Source organism: Hydra vulgaris, chromosome 02 (assembly GCF_038396675.1).
Source record: "Hydra vulgaris chromosome 02, alternate assembly HydraT2T_AEP".
Taxonomy (NCBI): domain Eukaryota; kingdom Metazoa; phylum Cnidaria; class Hydrozoa; order Anthoathecata; family Hydridae; genus Hydra; species Hydra vulgaris.
In genome coordinates this window covers 40,112,501-40,140,000 of record NC_088921.1, presented here as the reverse complement: position 1 = coordinate 40,140,000, position 27,500 = coordinate 40,112,501, and the positions used below count along the sequence as shown (strand labels likewise).

General features: G+C 25.6%; 1 protein-coding gene across 7 annotated transcripts in view; it reads right to left on the bottom strand.

Moving 5' to 3' along the window:
* LOC101236386 (ras-specific guanine nucleotide-releasing factor RalGPS2) overlaps positions 1 to 27,500 on the bottom strand; it is a 71,145-nt gene that overhangs the window by 13,778 nt on the left and 29,867 nt on the right. For all 7 annotated transcript variants that reach the window (XM_065790869.1, XM_065790870.1, XM_065790866.1 and 4 more), the window contains 12 exons: positions 26,428 to 26,517; positions 25,480 to 25,572; positions 21,939 to 22,006; positions 20,728 to 20,783; positions 20,059 to 20,138; positions 19,901 to 19,949; positions 12,977 to 13,067; positions 12,779 to 12,855; positions 9,727 to 9,910; positions 8,735 to 8,773; positions 8,515 to 8,591; positions 6,164 to 6,221 (listed from right to left, as the gene is read on the bottom strand). In XM_065790869.1, the coding sequence (XP_065646941.1) occupies positions 6,164 to 6,221; positions 8,515 to 8,591; positions 8,735 to 8,773; positions 9,727 to 9,910; positions 12,779 to 12,855; positions 12,977 to 13,067; positions 19,901 to 19,949; positions 20,059 to 20,138; positions 20,728 to 20,783; positions 21,939 to 22,006; positions 25,480 to 25,572; positions 26,428 to 26,517 (962 nt within the window). The remainder of the gene's footprint in view (positions 1 to 6,163; positions 6,222 to 8,514; positions 8,592 to 8,734; positions 8,774 to 9,726; positions 9,911 to 12,778; positions 12,856 to 12,976; positions 13,068 to 19,900; positions 19,950 to 20,058; positions 20,139 to 20,727; positions 20,784 to 21,938; positions 22,007 to 25,479; positions 25,573 to 26,427; positions 26,518 to 27,500) is intronic.

Sequence of the window (27,500 nt, the reverse complement as noted above, 5' to 3'; positions counted from 1 at the left end):
TATATATTTTAAAATTAAAAAAGGATCGTTCTCTCTCTTGATATCCAGTTGAAAATATTTTTACTGCCATTGAATTCAGCCTTTTAATGTTTGCTCTACAAAAATTTATATTTAAAAAATAAAAAGTGCAAGGCAAGCATATTAAGGTTTATTTGACTGGGAAAATTGAAGTCTTCTAGTTGTTTTAAAGGTATGAAAAATATTCCTTAATCCTATCAAGACCAACAAAAAAGTTGCATTTCAGCGAAAGTACTTGAGGAGTGGGTTAAAGCTATTGACCTGTAGTTTAGTTTTCAGAAAAGAAAAATTGCTTTACATATAGATAACTGCTCTGCTCATCCTAACATGCAGAAACTTGATTGAGTGGAGCTTATCTTTCTTCCACTAAATACAACAAATCACCAAACCTAGGAATTAAGGAATTATTGGATCTCTTAAAGTCAAATAATGCTCACTTGCAGTGAGCAAGCAGATTGCTATCTTGGAAAAATTGAACAAAATAGTTTTCGTTTATGCTAACAAAAGCATGGAATTCCTTTCCAGACCAAACCTTTATAAATTGTTTCAAGAAATCAGGAATATCATAAGAAGCAGTTAAAAAGCATATTGTTAATAACAATCCTTTTTGTGGGCTTAGATGTTTTTGAATTGTTAACAAGACTCAATGCAGATTTCAATCTTACAATCAACAAAATTTCGATGTTCGCAAACAAATCATCAGATAAAGACATCATCACGGAATTCTATGAAAAGCGCGCTCATGTTTCCTACGATGTTAGCTTGAACAAAGCAATGTATGCTAACATATTATATACATATATACATATATATATATATATATATATATATATATATATATATATATATATATATATATATATATATATATATATATGTATATATATATATATATATATATATGTATATATATATATATATATATATATATATATATATATATATATATATATATATATATATATATATATATATATATATATATATATATATATATATTAAGCCACAGTCATGTATCAGATAGCTCTTGGCTCAACGTGGGATTTATGTTTTCTATATATAGAAATTATTTACCACAAAAAAAAAAAGCAAAAAAAAATTGTTATCTTTTTTGGAAACATAAAAGAAAATGGGCAAACTTAAGAGCAAATTCTCCTAACATTTGAGAACAAAACTTTTCAGACAATAAACAGTTATTTAAAAAGCAATTTACATAAAAACTACAAAGCTCGGCGGTGAATAAAAAATTATTTACCAAGTTAATATGTAAATTAATTAGTTTTTATATGGATTTTTATGAAATATCGATTTTAAAATTAATTAGCTTACTAGTTATCTTGATAAAATTTAAATTTTTACTGTACAGCTGTTTTGCATTAAATTACATACTCATGTTTTTAATTAGTATTAGTGTTGAGACTTGGAAAGATGGAATTGAAGCAAAAAGACTTTAGATAAACATGAATAAAACAAAAGCTATGCATTGTAAAGTCAAAAATGAGCAAGCAGAAAATACTGGGAAGTGGCCATGTGGAGTGTGTAGGAAGAGAGTTGCAGCTAACTCTATAGTTTGTACAGTTTGTATGCAATGGTTTCATATGAGATGTAGATATTGAAGAGATGTTCTCTAAAGATTGTTGGTTTTGAGTGTAGAAAATGTACTTTTGGTGAGTATAGAGAAGAAGTTAAAAAAGAGATTGAAATAAAAAGTGGAGAAAAGATAGAGTTTTTTAGTAAATTTTGTTATCTTTGAGATACAATTGGATCAGCTGGTGGAGCAGAAGAAGCATGTAGAGAGTTAGAAGTTTCAGAAGAAAAATCTAGAGGTAGAAACAGAAAAACTTGGAAAGAATGTGTTTCAAATGATTTGAAAAAGCTATATTTAAGGAAAGAAGATGTTCAGTTATACCCTTGAACTTCAAAGTTGAAGTTTGGAGTTTGTTGATATTAATTGATGTTGATGTTGCTTTATTACAATTTGAGCATCCTACTTCATTCAAACTGCTAGAAAAATTTCTCTCACTGATCTGTCAAACAACTCACAATTGGTGAAAAGATTTGTAAAACTTTCATCTGAAGCCTTAAAAAAAGTTTGGAAGGGTGAAGAGGCATAGTTGCATGCTGGTTAAAAACTAGAGCAGAATTGAAACCAAGAGAAATGCAACCATTGCATACTTTCTTCAAAGTAATTTTATCATCTTTTATGTTACAAAAATATATTGAAAATGACAAACATTTCTTTAAAATACAGTTTGTTGTTTCTTCCAATATGAGAAAAATAAAAAATGTTTTTGTATTGCAGTAATAAATACTAAAAATTAGATAAACCATACGCAGGGCGCAAAGGCGTGAGATAAAAATTCTAGCTTCCATTAAACTAACCTAAATTATATCAAAACTCTCTGTGAACACTCTCAAATAAAAAAAAATCTTGCAAAAAAAAAAAGAATTATAAATTTTTTGAGAAAAGAGACAAATAGATGAAAACTTTCCAAGTCCAAATTAGCTAATTTTTTTGGAACCATGATTATATATATGTATCACATAAATCCCAAAGTGAGCCAATATGTTTGGAAAAAAAAAGTATGTTTAGACAGAAGCTTAATATATATATATATATATATATATATATATATATATATATATATATATATATATATATATATATATATATATATATATATATATATATATATATATATATATATATATACATATATACATATATATATACATATATATATATATACATATATATATACATATATACATATATATATATATATATATATATATATATATATATATATATATATATATACATATATACATATATATATACATATATATATATATACATATATATATACATATATACATATATATATATATATATATATATATATATATATATATATATATATATATATATATATATATATATATATATATATATATATATATATATATATATATATATGTATGTATGTATGTATATGTATGTGAGCACTTGCTCACTTTTTTTGCTTATCTAAATTGATACAGCTTTTTAAAAAAAAGAAGAAAACTAAGAATAATGAATAAAAAGATTGCTGCCCCATGCCAAACCCTTAGTCAATGTAGCAGCACTCCGCTGTGAGTCAAGCTATTTGTCAGTTGATGTATGTACTGAAGCCCCCGGCAGCAGGCTATTTCAGTATGATATTAAAATAACACTGCTCACCTAAATAAGCAGTATAAGATATATGCGCATATAAATAACTCAGACCTTGTTAAGAAGTGTTACGCAGCTTGCATTTTGCTTGTGAAAAGGCAATTCGCCTACACGTTCAGCAGTTTTGCGTTACGCAAAAACTTTTATCTTTTAGAATATTGAAATTATCTTTTGATATCGTTTATGTGACGTTTATTCAGAAAAAATAAAGTCGTAAGTAAAAGCATTATAAATTAATAGATTTTTGTTAAAGAAACAGCTTGTTTAATAATTTTTTTGTTGTTAAAAATTAGTTAAAGAAAATAAAGTGTTTTAAGTTTTATCTTAAGGAATTAAGTATATAAATTCCTTTTAAATATATAAATTATTTTTAATAATTTAAAAATAATTTATATATTTAAAACAATAATTTAAAAAATGCACAATTTATTTTGATGTAAATATATTATTAATAAGATTTTTTATTTTAAGTTTATTGTCAATTCAATAACGCAAAGTTTTGATGTTCATTTAATCTATGAAAATAAACTATGATCACGAATATGTTATCGGTAACTGATAAAACTCTTTATTGTTTGAAAACGCTATTAAAAAGAGTTCACAAAATAAGAAAAAATTTATTAACAGTTAATAAAATAACCAAAAACCAACTGTAAAATTATAAGAAAATAAACAAATATTATGTTACATTTTATGAAAAAAATATTTTTTTCAAAATAAAATTTAGTTCATATATGAAAAAAATGATAAAAATGATTTTCAAATAAGAACTAAGATTTTTTTTGTAGCTTTTGTTATAGTGAGAAAAAAAAAACTGTCTGTATGATTTTTAACGCTTTTTAAAATAAAATAATTTTAATTACAATGCGGTATTTGAAAATACGCTTGTGACGTAATATAATTTTTAACAATAAAAATAACAAAAAAAACTGTATGATTTTTAACGATTTTTGAAATAAAATAACTTTAATTACAATGCGGTACTTGAAAATACGCAATATAACTTCTAGCAATACAAAATATATTTGCTGAGTTGAGTTATTTTGAAATGCATTACGCATTTTCGTTATGCAGCGAAATCTCGTAACAAGGCCTGATTATATATATATATATATATATATATATATATATATATATATATATATATATATATATGTGTATATATATACTTATTTTTTTGTCTAATTTTTTTCCTCGAACATCAGTTCTTCAGAATTTGCTCCCTTTTTATTGTTTTCCCAATTCATATAATTTGCAATCTTTTAGTTAGTTTGTTATTCGTTATCTTGCTTGATAAACTTCACTTGCTTGCAGCCGTTTTTGCAAGTGAAGATGTTTAAAAAATAATAATTTAAGATATCAATATGATTAAGAGCTAAGCCAGAATTCCGATTCAGAGGATTGATTCTGGTGAAAGAAAATTCAAGAGGTTGTATGATGAATATCAGCCGTTGAAGGTGAATAGGACAAAAGCATATGAAAGCTACAGATTTAAAGAGCAAATGTTCAAAGACAACCAGATGAAACTTTTTGATTTGGGCACAAAGAAAGCTTCGGATGTCATGACGAACAATTCCTAACTATGCAGAGAGAAGATTTCAATAGTTCAAGCATGGCTGGAGTGGATCGTAATTTTGCAAAGAAAGAGACAAGGAAGAGAGCTTGTATAGAAGTTAATAAAAATTGGAGATTAAAGAGATATAAAAGCTGCAGCAAATAGAAACATTAAGTACTACTTAGAGTATCAGTTCTTCTTCTAAGTCTGAAGATGAGGCCAACGTCAAAGATGAAGACTTTGGAGTTCCATCATCATCATCTGCTCAAACTCTATCTATCTCAAAGCCTAAACAACTGAAAAACATGAACACTTCGTCTCTTCAAAGTGCTTAGTATCACAGGAAAGAAGGAAGCTAAGAGTTTCCTGTTGAAAAATCTATGAGATTGGGAATCAGATGCTTACTACGAAAACTTGAAGGATCGAATCAACACGATAAAGGTTATCAATGATAGTGCAGAGTGCGGTATCGCTCTTATCCAGAAATACAATGAAACCCTCACCAAAGACAAGAATATAAAGCAGTTTCTACTTTGTTTTGTCCATCAACATCGCCAAATATACTTATCCTCCTCTAAGGCAGCCATGATGGCAGAATCTGACTTTGAGAACAATTTTGCTGAGTTAAAATAGACTTTTTACTTGGTACATCATACTTAACAATAACAATAAGTATTTTTTTCTAATGAATTAACATTAGGACTGAATGATCATTGATCATTTTAGATGTTTCATTTGTTCAATAAATTGGACTGTTTATCTGGTTGCTAAGGACACCTAAAATGCATTTCAACAGATCAATTTGCATAAGAACCAAGTCTAAATCCTTCTTAAAATTAGTGCTACAAACAAATCGAAAATTATTTTATTAATCACAAGCTAATAACATTAATTGTTGCTATACTGTTTTAGGACTCATAGAAACTACTAATGTCCTTGGCAACCAAATATAAATAAAAATGTTTTCTAACAATAATAGTTCATAGTTTTCATGAAATGGTGAGACAAGTTTTCAATCAAATTGTTAATAAACTAAATTTAAAAACTTCAACGGTTTCTTTTTTAAATAAATAGAAACTTATCGGTCTGCAATGTAGAGTTGATGATGAATATATATTAGAATAAAGAATTTTCTTTTAACGTGTTGCACATTTTTGAAAGACTTTAATATGTCCAAAGCAATGAAATTGTAAAAAATAGTTAGAAAAGTCTAAGAAACGACTTTAATTACATAAATTACAGATTGTACAAACTATGTAAACACTATTAGTTGATCAGTTTTGTTCTCAGTTAACCAGAAAAAACTAAATAAAAAAATTACACAACTTTTAATAATTTAAAACAAAACAACAACAAAAAAACAACAACAAACAAACCTCTGTGAAGTAAGATTAGGCTCATGATCGTCAGAATCTGATTCATAATTAACAGAGCCTAAACATTGTTTATAAAACTATTTAAACCATAAATATTTTACATTTCTAATAAAATTAAAAAAAAAAAAAAAAAAAACTTTAATGCAAATCTTTTTGCAACAACAAAACAAACTTTAATGCAAAACATTTTATGATAACAAAACAAACTTAGATAAAATATCAAAATCCTATATTACAGTCAAAGATAATTATTTAATTTTAAATTATTTCATAAAAGTCAAACTTGAAATAAATGAAATATTATAGACATATTATTTTTATTTAATCAATCATCAATCATACATATTCTGAAAATAAATTTTCATGGCTATTTACAAATAGTATTGAAATACTAATTTCAAGTAAATACCTTAAAAAAATAGTTTATTTATATACAATTAATTTTAGTAATAATAATAATAATAATAATAATAATAATAATAATAATAATAATAATAATAACAACAATAATAATAATAAAGTAATTATAATAATTTAAATAAATCGGTATTACTTTTCATACAGCAATCGTTTTTACTTACAAAGTTACAGTTACAAACAGTAATAAACTGACAGAACGTAACAACTAACGATGACATAAAAACAACTATTGCTAAAAAAATTATAAAGATTTAGTAAGTATATTAATATAATCATAGTTGTTATAATATAATAATCAAAATATATTGCAAATATTATGACCAAATAAATAAATACAATATAAACAGTAAAACACTGAGAAAATCAAAGCAAAACAAGTTACAACAAACATTACAAACAAAACAAAAAATTACCTTTGGCAAAAAAACAAAAAAAAAAAAAAAACAAACTTAAGATTTAAAAAAATAATAATAATACACGGTAGAATAAAACATGTGTAATAAATGGCTAAAATGAAAATAAAAACAAATAATATATAACTGTATAAAAAAAATTTATATATCATTAAAAATAAATAATAACAAAAATAAATAAATAAATGACTAACAAAAATAATAAGTAAAACTATATACGCTAAAAAACTGAAGAAAAATAAATAAATAATAAAATAAATAATCCTTAAAAATATATGAAAGAAAACTAAAGAAATATATGAAAAAATAATAAAAATCTTGATTTGCCGATCGTGGTTCTGATGTTAAAATAGTTTTTTTTTCTTTCTTTGCCATTCTTTTTATATATTTCATTCATTAACGTTTTTTTTTTAACTTCTATTTTCATTACTTTTTTACTTATTTTCTTACAGATATTTCTTTTTCTTTTTTTCTTTTAAAACGTTTATTTATTCGTCTTTTTTGTTGATTTTATTTTTCGTTTAATTTATAAATGTTTTCATTTCCCTTTTACTTTTTTCCTTTCTTACTTTTTATTCTGCTTGAAAGCTCTTAACAGATCATCTCATTAAACTTGGAATAGATGGTGGAGCATAATTTCTTAACAGATCATCTCATTAAACTTGGAATAGATGGTGGAGCATAATTTCTTAACAGATCATCTCATTAAACTTGGAATAGATGGTGGAGCATAATTTCTTAACAGATCATCTCATTAAACTTGGAATAGATGGTGGAGCATAATTTCTTAAACGAATCTTAGTCTAACACATCAAAGGAAACAAAGAAAACATCTTGAATAAATGTTCTAATATTTAACAGCTCAAGATACTAGATTAATAAATTGCAATTGAAGAAATTCACATCTTTACAAAAGCAATAAGACATTGACTTATAATCAACAATGTTTGGTTCTTAAAAGAATTTCAGATGCAGCTACTTCCCAATAGTCGATTTGCAGGGAATAAATGCAGTAATCTGTTAGAGATTGTTGACATACTTCAAAACAAAAAAACAAAAAAAAAACTGTACATTTCAAGATGTATGCTTTGTTAAAATATTTAAACTCTTCAGAAGATGTTGTTTTATGTTATGAATTATTACTTTATGTAATTTCATACATACATACATACATACATACATACATACATACATACATACATACATACATACATACATACATACATACATATACACATACATACAAATATACATACATACATACACACATACATACATACATACATACATACATACATACATACATACATACATACATACATACATACATACATACATAATGTATATATGTTTAAAATTATATTGTGATGGAAATAAGGAAAATGAAAACATATAAAATAGAACTTTTAATAACATTTCTAAGTGACTCTAAAAACTAAAATATAATTGCAGTTCAAAATTAAATAAAAAATAATTATAAAAAAACAAAACTAAAAAAAAATAAAAATACTAATGTACCGTTAACATCTGACTTTTTATGCTCAACTAGACTATCATCTACTAAATTGTAGCGTGAACCATTTGGTAAATCAGGACTATTAAAAAAGTTTTAGAATAAAAAAAACATATTAGAATACTTAACAATTAAAAAATTTAAAAAGTTAATACTGTATTATTAATGCATCACTGGAAATAAAAAAAACATTCTAAATAAAAACATTCATTCTAAATAACTCACATTGGTGTTTCCACTGTACTATCTGGTAGTATTTGTTGGCTAAAAATAAATTTCATAAATGGATTATTTAAAAAAAAAAACTTTATTTAATACTAATAAACAAAATAAATAGAGAACATATTCACTCCTAACAAAGTCACATTCACAGAACTAACTGGCTCCTAACAAAATCACAGAACAAATTAACAACTAACAAAGTCACAAAGAACAAAATAACAAAACTTAAAAAGCTGCAAATATATGAACCAAGATAATATGAGAATACCAAAGCACTGGTGGAGTAATATAAAGATGTAGTTAATATGTGGAAAAAAAAGAGATAAAATTAAAGTTTTTTGAACACAAAAGAAAAACTTCTTTTGTGTTCAAAAAAGGACTAAGTTAAATGAACAAGAATGAAGTTCATTAAGAGAACAAAAGCTTTTTTGAACAAAAACCATGGTAGTATTTGTGAAAAAATAAGAGAAAGAGATGCATTCTAATGACAAGGGAAATAAATGCCAAACTTTGTGATATCGTTTGGTCAAAAATAACTTTATTGAGTTTTATTTCAGTTAAAAATCATCCATCATATTTGAGAACCTGTTGTTCAATCAAATCAACTGTTGATCAAATTAAATGCTGATCATATTAAAGACAACCTGTTGTTCAATCAAATACCAAAACTAAAATATAAAGTTACATCATCAGCATATGAGCCACATTAGTGGTAAGATTTTCAGGAATTTAGTTAATTTAGATGAGAAGCAATAAGGTGATTGAGGCTCCTGTTATTACTGGAAATCAAAAGAATGTTATGCATCAAGAACAACTTTTATACTACAAGAAGATTAATTTTTTTGATCCACCATATGAAAATAGAGGGTTAATTTTTCTGATAGACCATATGAAAAGAGAGGGTCAAATTTCTTGATTCCTGCCAGATATTGTTTATAATAATCCCAGTAAAAGTGAATTATAAATATTTTTTACACATAAAAAATATTACTAACCTATTTCCTAAGCTCTTAGCTTTCCTATGGCCAGGAATAAACTTTTTATTAGGCGACGGAGACCGAAAAGGAAGATTTAAACTAGACGATTTGGGATTAAGGCTGGATCGTTGGTCACCCACACATGCACTAGATGAACGCTCAATTGACTTCTTCGGATATAGACATTCATGCTCATCTGATTCTATCATAAACAAAGTTTTGTACTTTACATTTTTTATTAATTAAAAATAATTATGTATTTATGTAAATGTCAATATTTTATTGAATATAATTACCCTTTTAAAATTTTTAAAGCTTATATGTATCTCAGTTATATGTATCTCAGTTATATCTATAATAAATGTTACAAATGTTACACATCTTACAAACATATGACTGAAAAGTTCAATTTCAGTCATCAATGTATAAAGAAATTTATTATTAAAAAGAGAGACATTTTTTTCTTCTTTTTCATTTTTCCTCTCACAAAAATTGTTAGGCAGTGATATCAATAATTATATACAACATTGCTGCAATTAACATAATTTGACTATTTAGTGTTAGATGCGTCTTAAAAATACAGGTCAAAAACTGCACACAAAACAAGCAAAAATGAGATTAATTGCTGAAGTAAAATATTTTAAACACTGGAAGAGTAAACTAAACATTTTGTACTATTTTATTGTATTGTTTGATGTATGTGACAAGTTAACATGTTCTGAAAAGTAAAGATGTAAAACAGGTGTTTTCAGTTATTTATATGATGTACATTTCATTAAAATGTGGTAGTAAACTAGTAGTAGAATACTTGACAGTCAAAAGGTTCCATGTTTAGAATGTTTAGAAAAAAATTTTCTATTCACAAACATGAATAGAAAATTTTTTTCTACAAATATCCGGAAATATAAATGCATTTTGTGTAAATAAGAATACCTTATGTGTTGGAAAAAAAAATTCACTATTTGTATGTGTGTACAAATAATGTGCACATAATGTAAATATTATTTGCACGCAAAAAATGTTCAAATACTTTAATTTTTCATAATATAGTGATGTAATGCTGTGGACGTTACAATGCTAATATTATGAAGCATAGTTGACAAGGTTGCAGGTTTAAATCCTCCGTAGAAAGATTTTTTGTTTTTTAATTTTAATTCTTTTAGAAAAAGTTTTATTTTAAAGCAGTTTGATGTTTTTAACTGTATTTTTTCAACTACGTTCTTTAGCTATTGTTGTTTATTTATAGTTATGTTTATCATTTATTTTTATTTTTAAAAGTTTCATAGAATAAGCGCATTAATGTATACATAAATTGACTGATATAGCTTTAGTCACAGTGAAGTGTACATACATTGCCTGATATAAATAGGGATAGGTGCAGTGGAGTGTATAACATTGACTGAGAGTTTAGGTTTTAAGAGGCATTTTTTTAAATAAAGAAAATATTGAAAACTATTTCAATATTTATTCAAATAGGGTTTATAAATTAATTTAACTTATATTTAAAAAATTATAAAATAAAATTACACTAGATTTTTAGAAGAATTAGTCTAAATAATAAAAAGCACACATATAAATAAGAAAAATTAGTAACGCCTACAAATAATGCCTAAGCTAACTAAATATATTGTTTGGCAATTGATGAATGATTTACTGTTTTAATTATTTAATGACAAAGTTACAAACAAACAAAATTTTAACTTGTATTTCCAGAAAAGGATCATTTATAAATTGCACAATGCTAAATTTATTTAAAAAACAAAAGTTGGAGATCTTAGCTCTATTATGCAGCAACTTTCATTAAACTAAATGCGCTATTTTGATTTTTCATTAAACTTAAAGCTCTGTGAGGGAAAACTTTTGATCATGTTTTGATTATTGGTGAAATTTAGCATTGCATAATATTTAAATGATAAAAAACATCATGTTTGGTCATATATTATTTTTATTATTTAATAGTGATATTTTGGCTTATATAGTATAAGCCATTATCAAACTAAAAAAAAAGTTCTACAAAATTCATAAAAATTAAAACAAAAATGATGTCATTGCAATGTAGCAGATTTAGACTTGTTAAGTTTAACAAAAAGTGGTCTCCAATGGCATATCATCATAAGTTACCATTGTCATGATTTAAGACATTCTCTTGCGATTCTAAACACTTCGATTTTTTTGCTAATCTTACGCGTATAGTTATTAGAAGTGACATAAATTATTTTTGGTTTAGTCCAGTTAATTGAACCACTACAATGTTGGGCGTGTTCGACTATTCCTGATGCGTTCCAGTTATCTTTAGTTATGTTTTTCTCATGTTCATTAACGCGTGTGAAAATTTTCTTTCTTGTTTCACTGACATAACTTGCACCACATCAACAATCTAACTGATAGACACCAGGATAACTATTTGGATGCAATATTGATTTATTGCGACATAAAGTATTAAGTAAAGAATTACCATAGCAAAAAACGGTTTTTATACCTACTTTACGAAACTTCCACGGCAGTGAAATTTTGTCAAATTTTGTCCGGAAAAATTGTCATACTGTCGTGGATACCAAAACTAAGCATTATACTCAAAAGAGAGTTTCATTAAGTAGGTATAAAAACCATATTTTGCTATGGTAATTCTTTACTTAACACTTTATGTTGCAATAGATTTGCAAAGCAATTGAAATACAGCATTTACAATCCTCTAAATCGCAAGAGAATGACTTAATTCGAAAAAATGGTAACTTAGTGATGACACACCATTGGAGACAACTTTCTGTTAAACCTAACAAGTCTAAATCTGCTACATTGCAATGACATCATTTTTGTTTTAAATACTATTAAATAATAAAAATAATATATAACTGAAAATTATGTTTTTTATCATTTAAATATAAAATATATTATTAACGATGTCACTTGCACAATATATACATATATACATATATATATATATATATATATATATATATATATATATATATATATATATATATATATATATATATATATATATATATATATATATATATATATATATATATATATATATAAATAAACACATCTAATTATAATGTAGAACCTGAAAGTCTTAAACTATTGGTACTGATAAAATTTTCTTGAAGTGATCTTGGTATTGGTTCAATTTGTAAAGACAACCTAAAGCAAACATTAAAACTATACTTAACCATTACCGACAACTAACATGTATTTTCTATTATTTATAATTGTATAAAACTTTGTGAAGAAACTGTATAAAACTTTGTGATAAAAACTGTACTTATAGTTATCATCTTCCATAAATTTCTGCAGTTCATCAATGTATTTGACAGAGTTTAAATAAGTAACTATGTGAGATTTTTCTTTTATATCTAAAATAAGAAAAAAATTATTACATATGTATATACAACAAATAAAAATAAAATTAAAAAAAACTTTTATTGTTATTCTTTTTTCTAAGAACCAATGAAGTGTAAACTAGGCATCAATGCAACATATTGTCATTTAGAGCTGATTATTGTTCAACATTATCTGAGCCTGTACTGTATCATCCACTATTACATGAATGTACACTGTGACATTCTTCACTACTGCATAAATGTACACTATGACATTCTTCACTGCTGCAAGAATGTACACTGTGACATTCTTCAATTGACTTATATTCAAAAAATTCTATAAACTGTTCAATTAAGTTACTCAATTTTAGATATTTATAACTTTTAGTCAAGGATAGGCACATAACATACTAGGTAAAAAACTACATTTTTCTGATTTTGAGTCATTTAAAAATCAAAAACAATTGAATTGTTTTAATGCAACTTTTGCTCCCATGAAATTTGAAATTTCAGAAAATTATGATAATTCAAACTTTTTTAACGACCTTGAAACTTTTATAAAATGTAAAAAAATTTTTTAAGTGAGTTAATTATTAGTAAAAAACAATAAAAAACCAAAAATGCAACAAAAAAATTGTGTGTATATATATATATATATATATATATATATATATATATATATATATATATATATATATATATATATATATAAATATATATATATATTTATATTTATATATATAAATACACAGGGCCATCCTGAGGGGTGGGGAAGAGAGGGGGTGAGCATAGAGGGGTGTCTAACCCCCCAAAAAAAATTATATTTAAAAATTAGTCAGCAAAGTTGGAGACTGGAGTCTGCAAAATTGGATCTGTTGTTGGCAGTCAGTTTTTTTTAAGATCTTAATCAGCATAATATTTTTTATATGCCTTAGTCGACACAAAAATGAATACATTATCCCCCTTTAAGATCCCTTTGGGACAGGCCTATATATATAGAACAACTTTTATATTACAAGAGGATTAATTTTTATACCATTCCATAGCTAGTTTACAATAATGAATTGAAGCTAAATCAGGCCAAAACACAGGTCTGTTATTGTGTGATTTAATAAGAGGTAAAAGGTGTTTTTGTAAACATTCTTTAATATATATTTGACCAGAAAGTGTGGACTGAGAAATATAAGGTGCAGATTTTTTGCCACAACTGCAAATAGTTTGCCAAATCAAAGCTTTTTTAGCGAACTTGTCATGTTTTGTGTATTTAAATTTCTTATCTGTTTTTCCTCTATATTTGGCAATATAATAAACAGCACCAGGAATTTGTTGATGATCGTACTTGATATAAGTTTCATCGTCTTCAATAATACAGAAATAAAATTTTCATACAACTTTCTGCCGTGGTTCTTGCACTTTTTTGTTGAGTTTCAGAACGGTTGGGCACTTTTTGTGCTTTGAAAGAATGAAAATCATGTTTGTTTCTAACTTTTGCAACAAAACTATGAGAAAATCTATATATTTTTGAGCGTTCCCTTAGTGAAAGGCTTGGGTTATTCTTAAAACTGTTAACCAGTTTTCTAAATAGTTTTATATCCTTAAAACCTTCCTTTCTTCCACCACCAGATTTGCATTTGATCGATTTTGTTTGAGAAAAACGTTGAATAACACAACTAACGGTGTATGGATGTATTTGCAACAATTTGGCTATCGAATTGTAGCTACTATCAGGATTTTGTAAATATTTGTGCATAATTTTTTCTCTTACGTCTTCTTCTTTTGTCATTTTTAAAACTAATTTCAAGTTAAATCCAAAAACTAACATATTTTTTTGTAACCACAACACGTTGTGAACAAAATAAAAAACAATTAAAAAGATTTTAATACAACCACGTACAATATACAAACACAATGACATGATTCTTTCACATTTATTTCGTGTACACGCTTTAGCTCATATTAAAACAAGAGAAAAGTAAATTAAACAAAGTAAAATAAATAAAGCACAATAATTTTCTGGAAAATTACTAGTACTAGTTTCTAAAAAGTATTTACATAACAAGAAACTTCTTATTCCCAATGATTACCAAAATAACACTGAACTCATATCAGTTTGTTGGGTTTAGCATCAGAAAGAGGTATTCATATCCATAGATACTTTTTTCTCGAGGTATCAGGTATCATACAGATTGATGTCGACTTTTTTTTTTTACTCAATTACTTATTATTTATTATTTTTTACTCAAATTTACACAAACAAAATATTGTTATGTGCTTGTGTATACAAAACAATGAATTAAAGAATTTGAAGAAATCAATAAAACTGTCCCAAACAAAACCTTAAACACAATTAAAAACATTACTACTACTTGACAAATGAAAAGGCAGTCATTTTTTCAAATAAAATGACAACAACTTAAAGACAACAAATTGCCTAGAAGCTTAAAAAATTCAAAGACATAGAAAACTATAAAAAAAGGTGATTCAACATTTTCAGTAATAAAAATTCTACAAGCAATTCTATTCTTTGATTAGACAAATTCTAGGCTACCTCACTGAATTTGGAAACTAATTGGTTAAGCTACTATGTGAACAAGTGAGAAGATAGCAGCGATTATCCAGCTGCTCTCGAGTTAGCAAAAATTGCAAAAGTTGTAAACAACACTCCAAAGAGGATTAAACCAAACTGAGGTTCTGCAAAAATTGTGAAAAGACAAAAAATTAATCCATTAGTGCCGGACGTCCATTAAAGGACAAAAAATATGCCCTAATTAAACTAGTATATTTCTTAAGTTTTTAAAAAGACAAGTATATAAATTTTGCAAATTGGTCCTAGACTCATACTAGCTTGGCTCATTTATTAGAGGCAACAGCTAAAAGTTAATACAAAAAAAACATGTGGAGTAGCAAGAAGCTCATTAATAAAATCCATTCTAAAAGGTAACCTATTGTTATTTTTATTACTGTTTAATAAAAATTAAAGCTTAAATTACATTAGTAATTAATAAGTTGATTTATAGCATTTAATTTTGTACTAAATATAACTGCATAAACATTACACAGACTGTTAAGGACATGTCATTATCAGGAAGCCATTTTAATAATTGAATGATTTGAATTTATATTTTTAATAATTAACTGTATCTTTACCAAATTTTTTCTAAAATTTGGTAATTTGGTAAAATTAATTTGGTAAATTTGGTAATTTGGTAAAATTACCAAAAATTTTTTCTAGAGAAAAAGTTAAATAAATTAAAAAAACTTTTTAAACAGTTTTTTTAGACAAGTTGACCTGACTCTAAATGAGATAGCAGCCTTGTTAGAGAACCAGGATGTGGCAGATCTTATCAAGATTGTAATGATTCTGTCTGTCGATGAAACCCTCACTGACAAAGACAGTGACGAAGAAGAGGATTGAGAAAATGAAGACATAAATCATCTTGGAGCTGGTATTCTTAATTAGCAAGTAGAGATTTTCATAAATGACAAAGATGATGAGTTGCCTGACATTCAAAGGGTAAGAATATAACAAAAACATTTTACATATTAATTTTATCATTAAATAAAAGTATTTTAAAAAACTATAACTGATTTTGTGTAGATCAACACTAATGGTTTTATAATTAACAGCGTAGCCAGTGACACAGGCAATAACAATGATAAAAATGTTGTTTTTAAAAACGAAGCTATCTCTGGTCCTAATAATAAAAAAAAGAAATCGTTGTTCTGTTCTGACTGAATATTGTGAAACTGTCAGTACACTTTTTTATCAAATTAACACACAAATTTAAAATATATAATAAAAATTAATATGTTTTCGACTTTATGATTTATTTGCAAACATTTTTAACAAGTTTTTTTTAGAAAAAAAAAAACAAAGACCGTGTTTGGAGTAACACTTTCAGTGCTTGTTCTGGAGTTAAAGTGCCTGAGTTCCAAGAAATACTATAAAATCACCTGTTGACAATAATTGTTTACTTCCTTATGACTTTTTATAATTGTTTCTAGACGATAAGTTTATAAATAATGTCTCCAATAAATCTAAGGAGTATGGTTGTAGAAAAGGATATCTAGAGAAGGCTTTCCTAATAAACATGGAAAAAATATTAACCTCTATTGCTGTTATGTATGTGACTGGTTATATAACACCTGCTAATAGAAGGTTGTATTGGTAAAAAGAAGAAGATGCACAAAATATGTTCATTAAAAGAGCTATTTTTTGAGATACCTTTAATGATGTGTTAAAGTTTACTTACTTTGTAGATGAGCAAGATGTGCATTTTACTGATTCATATTGGAAAGTTCGGCCTCTCTTTTATCAGATTAACAGCTCTGCAAAAAGATTAGTGCATCAATCTGAATTTGTCAGTGTTGATGAGACAATGGTCAGATATTTTGGACCTCATCGATTAAAGCAAGCCATTGGAGAAAAGCCTGAAAGGCAAAATTTTTTTATTTGTTGGCGTTTATTTAGACAACATCTATAAACAATGTAGTATAGTAGTATTTAAAGGTATGGTTATAGTATAGTAGTATTTAAAGGTATGGTTGGAAGGTTTGGTGTCTGGAAAATGCTGAGGGATAAATTTTAACCTGCCAGCCTTATGCCAGATTAAAAATAAAAATTCTAAACAAAGGGCTTGGGCAGGATCCTAATGTTGTTTTGAATCTTTCTGAGCAGTATGGATTGAAAAAGGGGACCAAAGTAGCCTGTGATAATCTTTTTACATCTTCTTGATCATATGGGCGAACATGGTTAAAGATTGTAGGTCAGTAATTTGAATACTTTTTTGTTCATTTATTTTTTATATTGTGAGGTAATTTGATTTTATCTAGCCTGTTAATGAAAAATTTTTTTTTACCTCAGGTACACTACGACAGGCTTGTAGGTGTACCAATACCTATTAAGAAACAGGCTTGTAGGTAAACCAATACCTACTAAGAAGCAGGCTTGTAGGTGTACCAATACCTATTAAAAAGCAGGCAAAAAAGGAAATGACTAGAGGCACTATGAAATCTGTTTCTGATAATAACAACTGTGTAACTGGATGGATAGCAAGGCCAGTAAATTTATTGGTCCTAACCCTGCAGGTTCTTTTATAAAATATTTCTTTTTTGTTTGTTTGTTTCATTTTTATGTTTTTTAAGTTCAGAATAATGAGTCATAACATGACTCATTATTGTTCAGAATAATGAATAAACAGTCAGTTGAAATTATGTTAATGAATCACTCTGACCATAAATAAGGAAATTTGGTGCCCTAAAGAGAGGTATCCAGGCTATCTACCAACAGCAGACAGGCAATCAGGTTTTTATAATAATTATTAAAAGCAATTTTCAAAAAAAATTTATCATTTTAATATCTTTTAATTTTAAAGTTAAGAACATACCAAAAAATTATTTTTTAGGTATGACCTTACCGGGCCCCACTTCGTTATAAAAACTGAAGTAAAAGGAGTTTGCCAATACTGTCATGACAGAAGTAATTTCAGGTGCGAAAATTGCAACGTCGCTCTACATCCTACTTTAATCACACACCTGAAAATAATATTTTCACATAATTTAGTAATAAATCATATTTCAGAATAGCATTTTTTATTTTATTTTATATTCATTCCAAATATGTAGTCAAGTTTTCAAATTTTTCCTTTTTCTGTAAACTTAATTTAGCAGTTCGAAATATGTGCATTATTTTTAGTATTTATTTTTATATACACGAAGTGTTGACGCATCCTTAAAAGGACTTAGGAGTTTTGGGGTGTTACACAAAAAATATTTAGGATAAATAAAAAATCTCTTTGTGTATAAGTATTTGCACCCCTAAGTAACATTTAAAATAAGTTTCATACAAAAATTTGAAAAAAAAATTATCCGGCACTAATGGCTTAAGATTCTTTGAAAAGAGTGAAAGACACAAAAAAAAAAAGCTAAAATCAAAGACTTGCATGTAAAATCAAAGACTGGTAAATGTATTATAACAGTTATAGATTCAATATAGATTCAAGTTAATAAAAAAGGTTTTTGTCTATATATTATTCTTTTATCTCATGTTTCTATTATTTAATTAAACTTACCTCCAAATGCTTCAGAGGGGGCTGATAGAGTTAAGAAGGGTACTTTTTTTATCATAACATTTCCCAACTTCAGTATTTTTGGCACACTTTTATAACACATATTAGCTATAAGCTAGCTCTGTTCAAATTTTTAAAATGCATAAAAAATATTATACGCAGTAGTGGTGAGGTTTTAGAATTCTCCCTTCCTAAGCAAGTTTTAATTAAGATTTAATTGAATTATTTTGAACTCTAAACTCAGTGTTTGTTTGCTATCATTGCTACTTTTTTTATTAATTCATTTTTGGATTGTTTAAGCTAAAGTGACATTTCATGCACGCAAAGTGACACTTTGCATACATGAAAAGTTTCTTATGAGCTGCTTCAGTTATAGTCCTAAATTTTTGCATTCTTCAATAAAATAATAATAAATAATGTATTGCAAAAATTTTATTTAAATTAATTTAAAAGCTTCAACTACAGTCCTAAATTTTTGCATCCTTCAAAAAAATAATATTAAATAATGTATTGGACATTATTTTAAAATATTTTAATGTCTAAAAAGTCACTGAAAAAAAAACAAAAAAATAACTTTAAGCATAGTTTTACTAATTTTCATGCAAGGAACACAGATTGATTACTAATCAACCTGTGTAAAAAATTAGTAAAACTATGCTTAAAGTTATTTTATAAAGTTTATAAAGTTATTTTATAAAATTTTTATTTTTAGAAAAATATTCATTTTTATTTAACTTTTTTTTTTCGTTTCACTTTATTTATATTTCATTCTTTTTTATATATGAAAAAAATACTTGCCATATTGCGATTGTTGAAAATCAGCTATTATCCGAAGAATTTCATTCATCTAAAGTAAAAATTCAATAGATGAAAATACAAAAAAAACAACAACTAATAATCATCTCTAAAATATTTTTGAGATGCAAAAAAATTATTAAAAAAGTGTAAAATCATACTTTATTTGATCTTTGATAATCAAGCCCTCCAGTGCTTGGATGTATTGTATTTATATATGTTAGGTCTGTTAAATACATTCCTGAAAAATTTATTATATATATATATATATATATATATATATATATATATATATATATATATATATATATATATATATATATATATATATATATATATATATTATTTATTGCCATAACTGATAGTGATAAAAGTATAATTAAAAAAATAAAATGCAAAAATTTACTTAACAGTGATGTGAAAATTAATAGAATCTACAAATTTTACTTGTTCTTATTTCTGTACAAATTGTTGTAATAAAAACTTTTACCACAGTTGTTACACAACTTACTTTATCTACTAAATACTAAATCACGAATTTGCTAAACTAAAAATTTTAATTAAAAAGTTTAAGAAAATAAAAAAAAAGGAATATTAAACTCTTTATAAATTTTAAAAATGACACCTCAAAACGTGTCAAAAGAGTTTCTTTAAATGTGCTTCAAGAAAATGTTTAATTTAAACCTTAATTTAAACTTAAAGAATTTAAAATTTAATGCACAACAATTGTTTTATACTTGTTAAATTATTGATTCTAATATTTTTCATATCACTGTAAGTACAAGCCAAAAACATACATACTAATAAATATAATAAAAGTATATACATACCTAGGTACGGTATACAAGGCAGCTTTACTGTAGATAAATATGTTCTGAATTTTTCTCTAAAAAGTTGAAAAAAAAAACTTTTTCCATAGCTAAAAATACAGTTAAGTTACACTATGTTCCATATCCAAAATTGCACTGCTATGTTATGTTGTTACACAATACTCTGACTTGGTTCCAGGTTGGCAATGCTGATGTAAAAACAGACCTATCTTTGCTTTACTATGGCATGCAACCACTATACAAATAACTATTGATTAATTAAAATTTAGTTTTAATTCTGAAATCTCAGTTTTGGCCTTAATTAATATTGAGATTTTTTTTTTGTTTATTAACTCAGTTCAAAATTACCAAAATTTTATATCACCTAAATATTGTCAAAATTACCAGAATTAATCCTTTATCACCTTAATATTTTGAAAATAAAATTTTAAAATTAAATCTTAATGAAAAATAACTGCCGTTTAATAAACCACATTATTTCTAAAATTAATTAAATTCCTAAAGTTTATTTTTTAAATTAATTCCAAAAGCTCCAGAGTATTTAATAAATTACAAAATAAAAATAATTCAAAAAAATAATAATAATTTTGATCATGCATAGTTAAATTGATAAAATTTTGTATTGACTAAAAACATTTATTCATAATTAGATTTAGACTTGTTATTTTTTGAAAAATTGTTTATTGATAACTATTTGCAATTTTTAATTTTTTGAGTTGCAAAGTCTTAGACTGTACTGTTCTAATTTAGGTAATGCCCAAAAATCCTCAATAGAAGAAATTTCTAGCACGTTTGCTTGATTATTGCATTTTGTTACCAGTAGTTTTTTCTGCTGCTGCAATATTCTGAAATGAATGAGACCAAACACTTAATTATACAATTGTTGAGGAACACTTTGGCTGATACGCAGTTCACTTAGTATAATGTGGATTTTACTCATTTTTTAGTAAAATGGCGAAACCTTCAGCTCATTTATTATTCAGCTCTGTCATAACGCTTGACATAATTAGGCGTCAGAGTCCTATCATTTGAATAATACATATCATTAATACTTAAAAGCAAATTGCTCAATGTAAAGTAGGTTTTATCATAAACAATAAATTTTGATTTTTCATAATTTTGCAATTACCACCGACATTTCAGAAAATTCCCAAGTCAAATAATTTTGATAGGAATAGAAAAAATATAAAAAAGAAAAAAATGCAACCAACCTATTGTTATCTTCAGACAAAAGATCACTTAACCTATCAAGTTTTTCTTTATCTCGTTTAGGAATTAGCTACATAAAAAAAGAAGTTCATTTAACACCCATTTATCGTTGGTATACAGGGGAAATCAACTAAGTCCATTTTTGGCAGTATGGAGTTATTTATACCACTATTTAGTATTTTAAATTCTCCATCGTTTGCTATACCACACAAATTTAATAAATCAATTATTAATGAGTTATTAAGATTTTTTATTTCAACCACAAAAATTTATTATTTTAACTATTACACAAAAACTTAATTGTTCATTAACTCAAAATGATGTTTTTAGACTCAGTTGGCTTCCCATGTATACCAACGATATATTTTTAAAAAATTACAAATAAATACATACATATGTAAGAAAAAAATGAAATATGTCAGTAAATTCTAATTTGTCAAAATGAAATAAAGAGACCAGTGTTTTCAAGATGACGCAATCTATATCGCAATCCCTAAGGAGAAGGTCACTTTTGATTAGATCATTTGATCCTAGCATTTTTATATTTTTCATATATCCGAAAAATGTCAGTCTAGCGTTTATAAATATAAATTGATCCGTAATAAATCGATCCGTAATAAATTTTCAGATATTACTACCTTTATAAATAAAACTACTGATGTTCTTATTATTGGTGAAACTAAACTAAATGACTCATTTCCAACTAATCAGTTCTTATATTCAGGTTATAAACCCCCTATTGCCTGGATGTTTCTCAATACAGCAGAGGCATTCTTGTGTACATCAATGATAATATTCCTTCTAAAAGGTTAAAAAAAAAGGAGTTTCCTAATGACATTCAAATTATCACTTTTGAAATTAAACTAAGAATGCGGAAATGGCTAGTGATCGCTGTTTAAAAACCCCCAAATCAGAATTGTGACTGTTTCTTCAATCACCCAAAAGGAGTGCTTGACTTTTATTTACAACCATATATAGATTATACACTAATTGGTGATTTTAATATGCAACCTTCGGATAAAATAATGAAGGAATTCCTCAACTTTATCAATGCATTAATTTAATTAAACAACCAACTTATTTTAAATCGGTTAATAAACCTTCATGTATAGATCTTATACTCACTAATAGAAAGTTGTGCTTTCAACATTCGAATACCTTTTGTACGGGTGTGAGTGATCATCATTAACTAATAAACACAATGCTTAGATCTAAGTTTTGTAAGTTACTACCTAAAAAACTAATATATAGATTGTTTAAAAATTTTCAAGCAAAAAATTTGCAACAACACTACATAAAAACTTAAATTCTTGTTATGATATAGATACTTTTAATGAAATATTTAGCAAAATTCTAAATTTGTATGCCCCTCTTAAGTCTAAAATACTTATAGGTAATAAATAACCTTTTATAACTAAAGACTTAAGAAAAGCAATTATGCTTCATATAAAAAATTCCTTAGTGATAAATCTGATATTTTGGCGCTAATGTACAAAAAATAAAGAAATAAGGTAGTAAAATTAAACTGTAAACTAAAGAAAATTTATTTTGGGCAAAATAACAATCTGTTTCAAATACATCTCTCTGAAAGTTAACTAAACCTTTCCTTTCAGATAAATAAGGTAACTCTAACGAAAGTACCACTTTAGTTAAACGTAGTTTAGTAAAAGGGTAACATCATGACAACTCCTTATTGATTAATATTTTTAATAACTATTTTAAAAACGTTGCAGTGCCATATGGACTTATACAGACTTCATACATTCGCCTTTATTTTCTTGCTCTATAGACCCAGTTGATGTAGCTATCAAAAAGTATATTGATCATCCCAGTATAATAAACATAGAGAAAAAATGTAGTACGTGTACACATAGTTTCCAGTTCCATCAAATCACACTTGATGATATTACAAAAATTATAGGGTCTATGAATAATAAGAAAAAGACTAGTGGTGATATACCAACTTTTATGTTAAAATCTTATATTGTTCACTTTAGAGACAGTCTTACAGATTGCATAAATAATAGTATCCATGGTCAATTCCCGTCATTTCTAAAAATAGCTGATGTTACACCATGTTTTAAGAAGAATGACCTAACTGATAACTAGAATTACCATCCAATTAGTATTTTACCAGCCCTTTCTAAAGTTTTTGAAACTATTTTATATGAACAAATCTTGATATTTATTGAGCCTAGATTTGATAAACTTTTGTGTGGTTTTGAAAGAGGTTATAGTACTCAGCTTGCCCTTTTTTCATTACTTAATAAGTGGCATGATTGTATTAATAATGGAGGTGTTGTTGGATAAATATTAATAGACCTCTCAAAAGCGTATGACTATATCCAGCATGACTTACTAAATTAGACGTCTATGGTTTTTCGAAAAAAAGTCTTAATATCTTGCTATCCTATATTTGTGGTCATAAACAAAGGGTAAAAATAGGGTCTTATGCCTCAAATTGGGTGGATATATTATCTGGAGTGCCTCAAGGGTCAATTCTTGGACCTATTTTGTTCAATGATTTATTTTTATTTATTAAAGATACGGAACTTTGTAATTTTGCTGATGATAATACTATTTATGCTTGTGACTACAGTCTTGAGATAGTTATTTTTTGTTTGGGAAAAGAAGCAACCAATACCATCAATTGGCTTCAGTTAAACTCCATGGTTACTAACCCAGATAAGTGCCAATTTCCTTTAGTTGGCTTAAAAAACACAAAAAATCTATCGCTAAAAATTGTTAGTATAAGGGTTTTTGCCTCTGATAAGGTAAAACTTGAAAAAAAAAAGTTATGAGGTTTTCAACATATCAAGAATTGGTATGGTAATAATTGCGTTTGCAAAATTTGTTGTTTTTAAAATTTTGTTGTTTTTAAAATTTTGTTGTATTTTATACTTACATATATTTAGCTAAGATCGTATTATTATAAATATATTTTTTTTAAAATTAAAACAATTATAAATTTTAATGACATTTTTTTTTTAATGAAACAACTGTAATTTTTTTTTTATAACATTTATACGTGTGTGTGTACTGTCTATAAAGTTAAATGTGTTGATTTAGATTAGTTTTAGTGTTAACTAAAACTATATTGTAAAAATCAACATGAAATAAAGTTTTTAAATTAAAAAAATTAAAGACTATTTTTTATTACTGACAAATATAATTATTTTACTGCCAGCATAAAAACAAAGCTTTCCAATAAAAACATCTATGTATAAATGCATGGGTACATGCGTGCATGCATGCATGTATGTATGTATGTATGCATGCATGCATGCATGTATGTATGTATGTATGTATGTATGTATGTATGTATGTATGTATGTATGTATGTATGTATGTATGTATGTATGTATGTATGTATGTATGTATGTATGTATGTGTGTAGGTATTTATGTATTTACATATATTAGGAGACAGATATTTGGTAGGACAAAGATTTATAGTAAAATTTTAGTAAGTAAATGAAACTTAAACACATAAAAATATTAATTATATTATAATATTACATAAACAACTAAAAAAAGTACATACATTCCATGTTTTACTAAGCCTATAAATAGGTGTAGAATTTAAACCAGATACAACTGCTTTGAGACAGTTTAAACTGTTCAAATCAAGCAATTTCTAAAATACAATAAAAATAATATATACTAAAAGTAATTAACTAAAATGACTTCTTATTTTAGTCTGGAATAACCATAATAATCACACAATAATTTTTTAAAAAGATGCTTCTATCGAATGCAATTTAAAAAATAAAAAAAACCTAAATCGTTAATAATTTTTCTACTTCAATTAACCATTTTTTCTAAGTTTTTACACCAAGTAAGTTATATAATTATATTATTTGCTTTTTATTTATCATGCTGCAAAAAATAGATAAGAACTCCTTAAACACAAGAAAATGTTTGCTATTGTTTTCAGAGAAAAGTAAAATAAAAAAAAAACTCAACACAGACATCCAAAAACTATTGAATAATTGTAAACTTAATTTTTCTTTATCTGTGGTCAATTTGTCTTTGATGTGTTAACTATTTAGAAGTGGACATCTTCGTTGAATTTAAAATATCTTCTTAGCCTAATAATTTTATTATTAGCATAAGACTATTTAAAAATATGTAGATGCACAAAAAAAGAGAAAATATATAGACACAAATTTACCATCTTAAATTGTATCCCCTTAAACTGATACTTGCATTAAACAATATTTTAAATAAAAGAAACATTGAGTATAATACTTGATAAATGTTATTATCAAATTGTTGCCAGTATTCTTTTTTCCACTAGAGTTATTATAAACACAGTCAAGAAATTTGTTAAGAAATATTTTTTTAGTAACCACATTTAAACATTCCACTAATTGAACAGAGTTAACATTAGTAAAAATCGAGAAAAACTTTTTTGTTTTGACAATGAAACAAAGACCATTTTTGTACAAGCATCAGTTTTAAAAATTACATTATCATAAAAAAGTGTTACCTTGGCAACTTTAATAAAATACACAATTTTTTCAGCTCTATTCTTTGCAGTATTTGAACCTAAGACTTCTCTAGTAATCCAGAAGCTAACCTTAAATATAATTAAACAAAATTAAATTATTTAAACATAAGCATAATTGAAACTTAAACTAATGACATATTTTTAAGATAAGTATAATTAAAACTTCAGGTTAGACACCCATTAAATTAAAACAAATGATTTAAAAAGTGTTTTTATTATAAATTTAACATCATTTTTTTAATTTCCAAAATCCTATAGGACTTATAAAAGGTTTAGACTAAGTCTTGGCTTCTTTCAACTTAAATTTATGTTTAAGTAAAATTTAATAGTCTTTAATATATATATATATATATATATATATATATATATATATATATATATATATATATATATATATATATATATAATTAATACTCTTTAGTATTATATTTATATATTCATAGTATAAATTGAATACTCTTTTTTATTTATGTGTGTATATATATATATATATATATATATATATATATATATATATATATATATATATATATATATATATATATATATATATATATATATAATGCTGTTTGCTGCAACACAATGGCATCCAATACTGAAGTACACTCTAAAGCTATTGTTATCCTTAGCTTACTTTAAACATTGCACCTTGATAGTTTCTCTGCAGGAGGCATACTAGAGCTTAAAAAGGGCACTAGTGACCAGGGCTGATATTTAACCGGGGTCAAGTTTGATAAACCATAGCCTGTTTTATCAAACTTGAATATTTTATTTATAGGGTTCGTTATTAAACCCTATGAAATTAATATTTCATCTTGGATTGAAAGATGAATATATATATACATACATATATATATATATATATATATATATATATATATATATATATATATATATATATATATATATATATATATATATATTAAAAAAACTTCTATTTATGGATTAATTTATATTTGTTAAAAATATATTTATTTTTACAATATTTCGAGGGAATATTGATATCCTCGTTATCAAGTATATTAAAAACCGTTATAAAAAATAACATTATA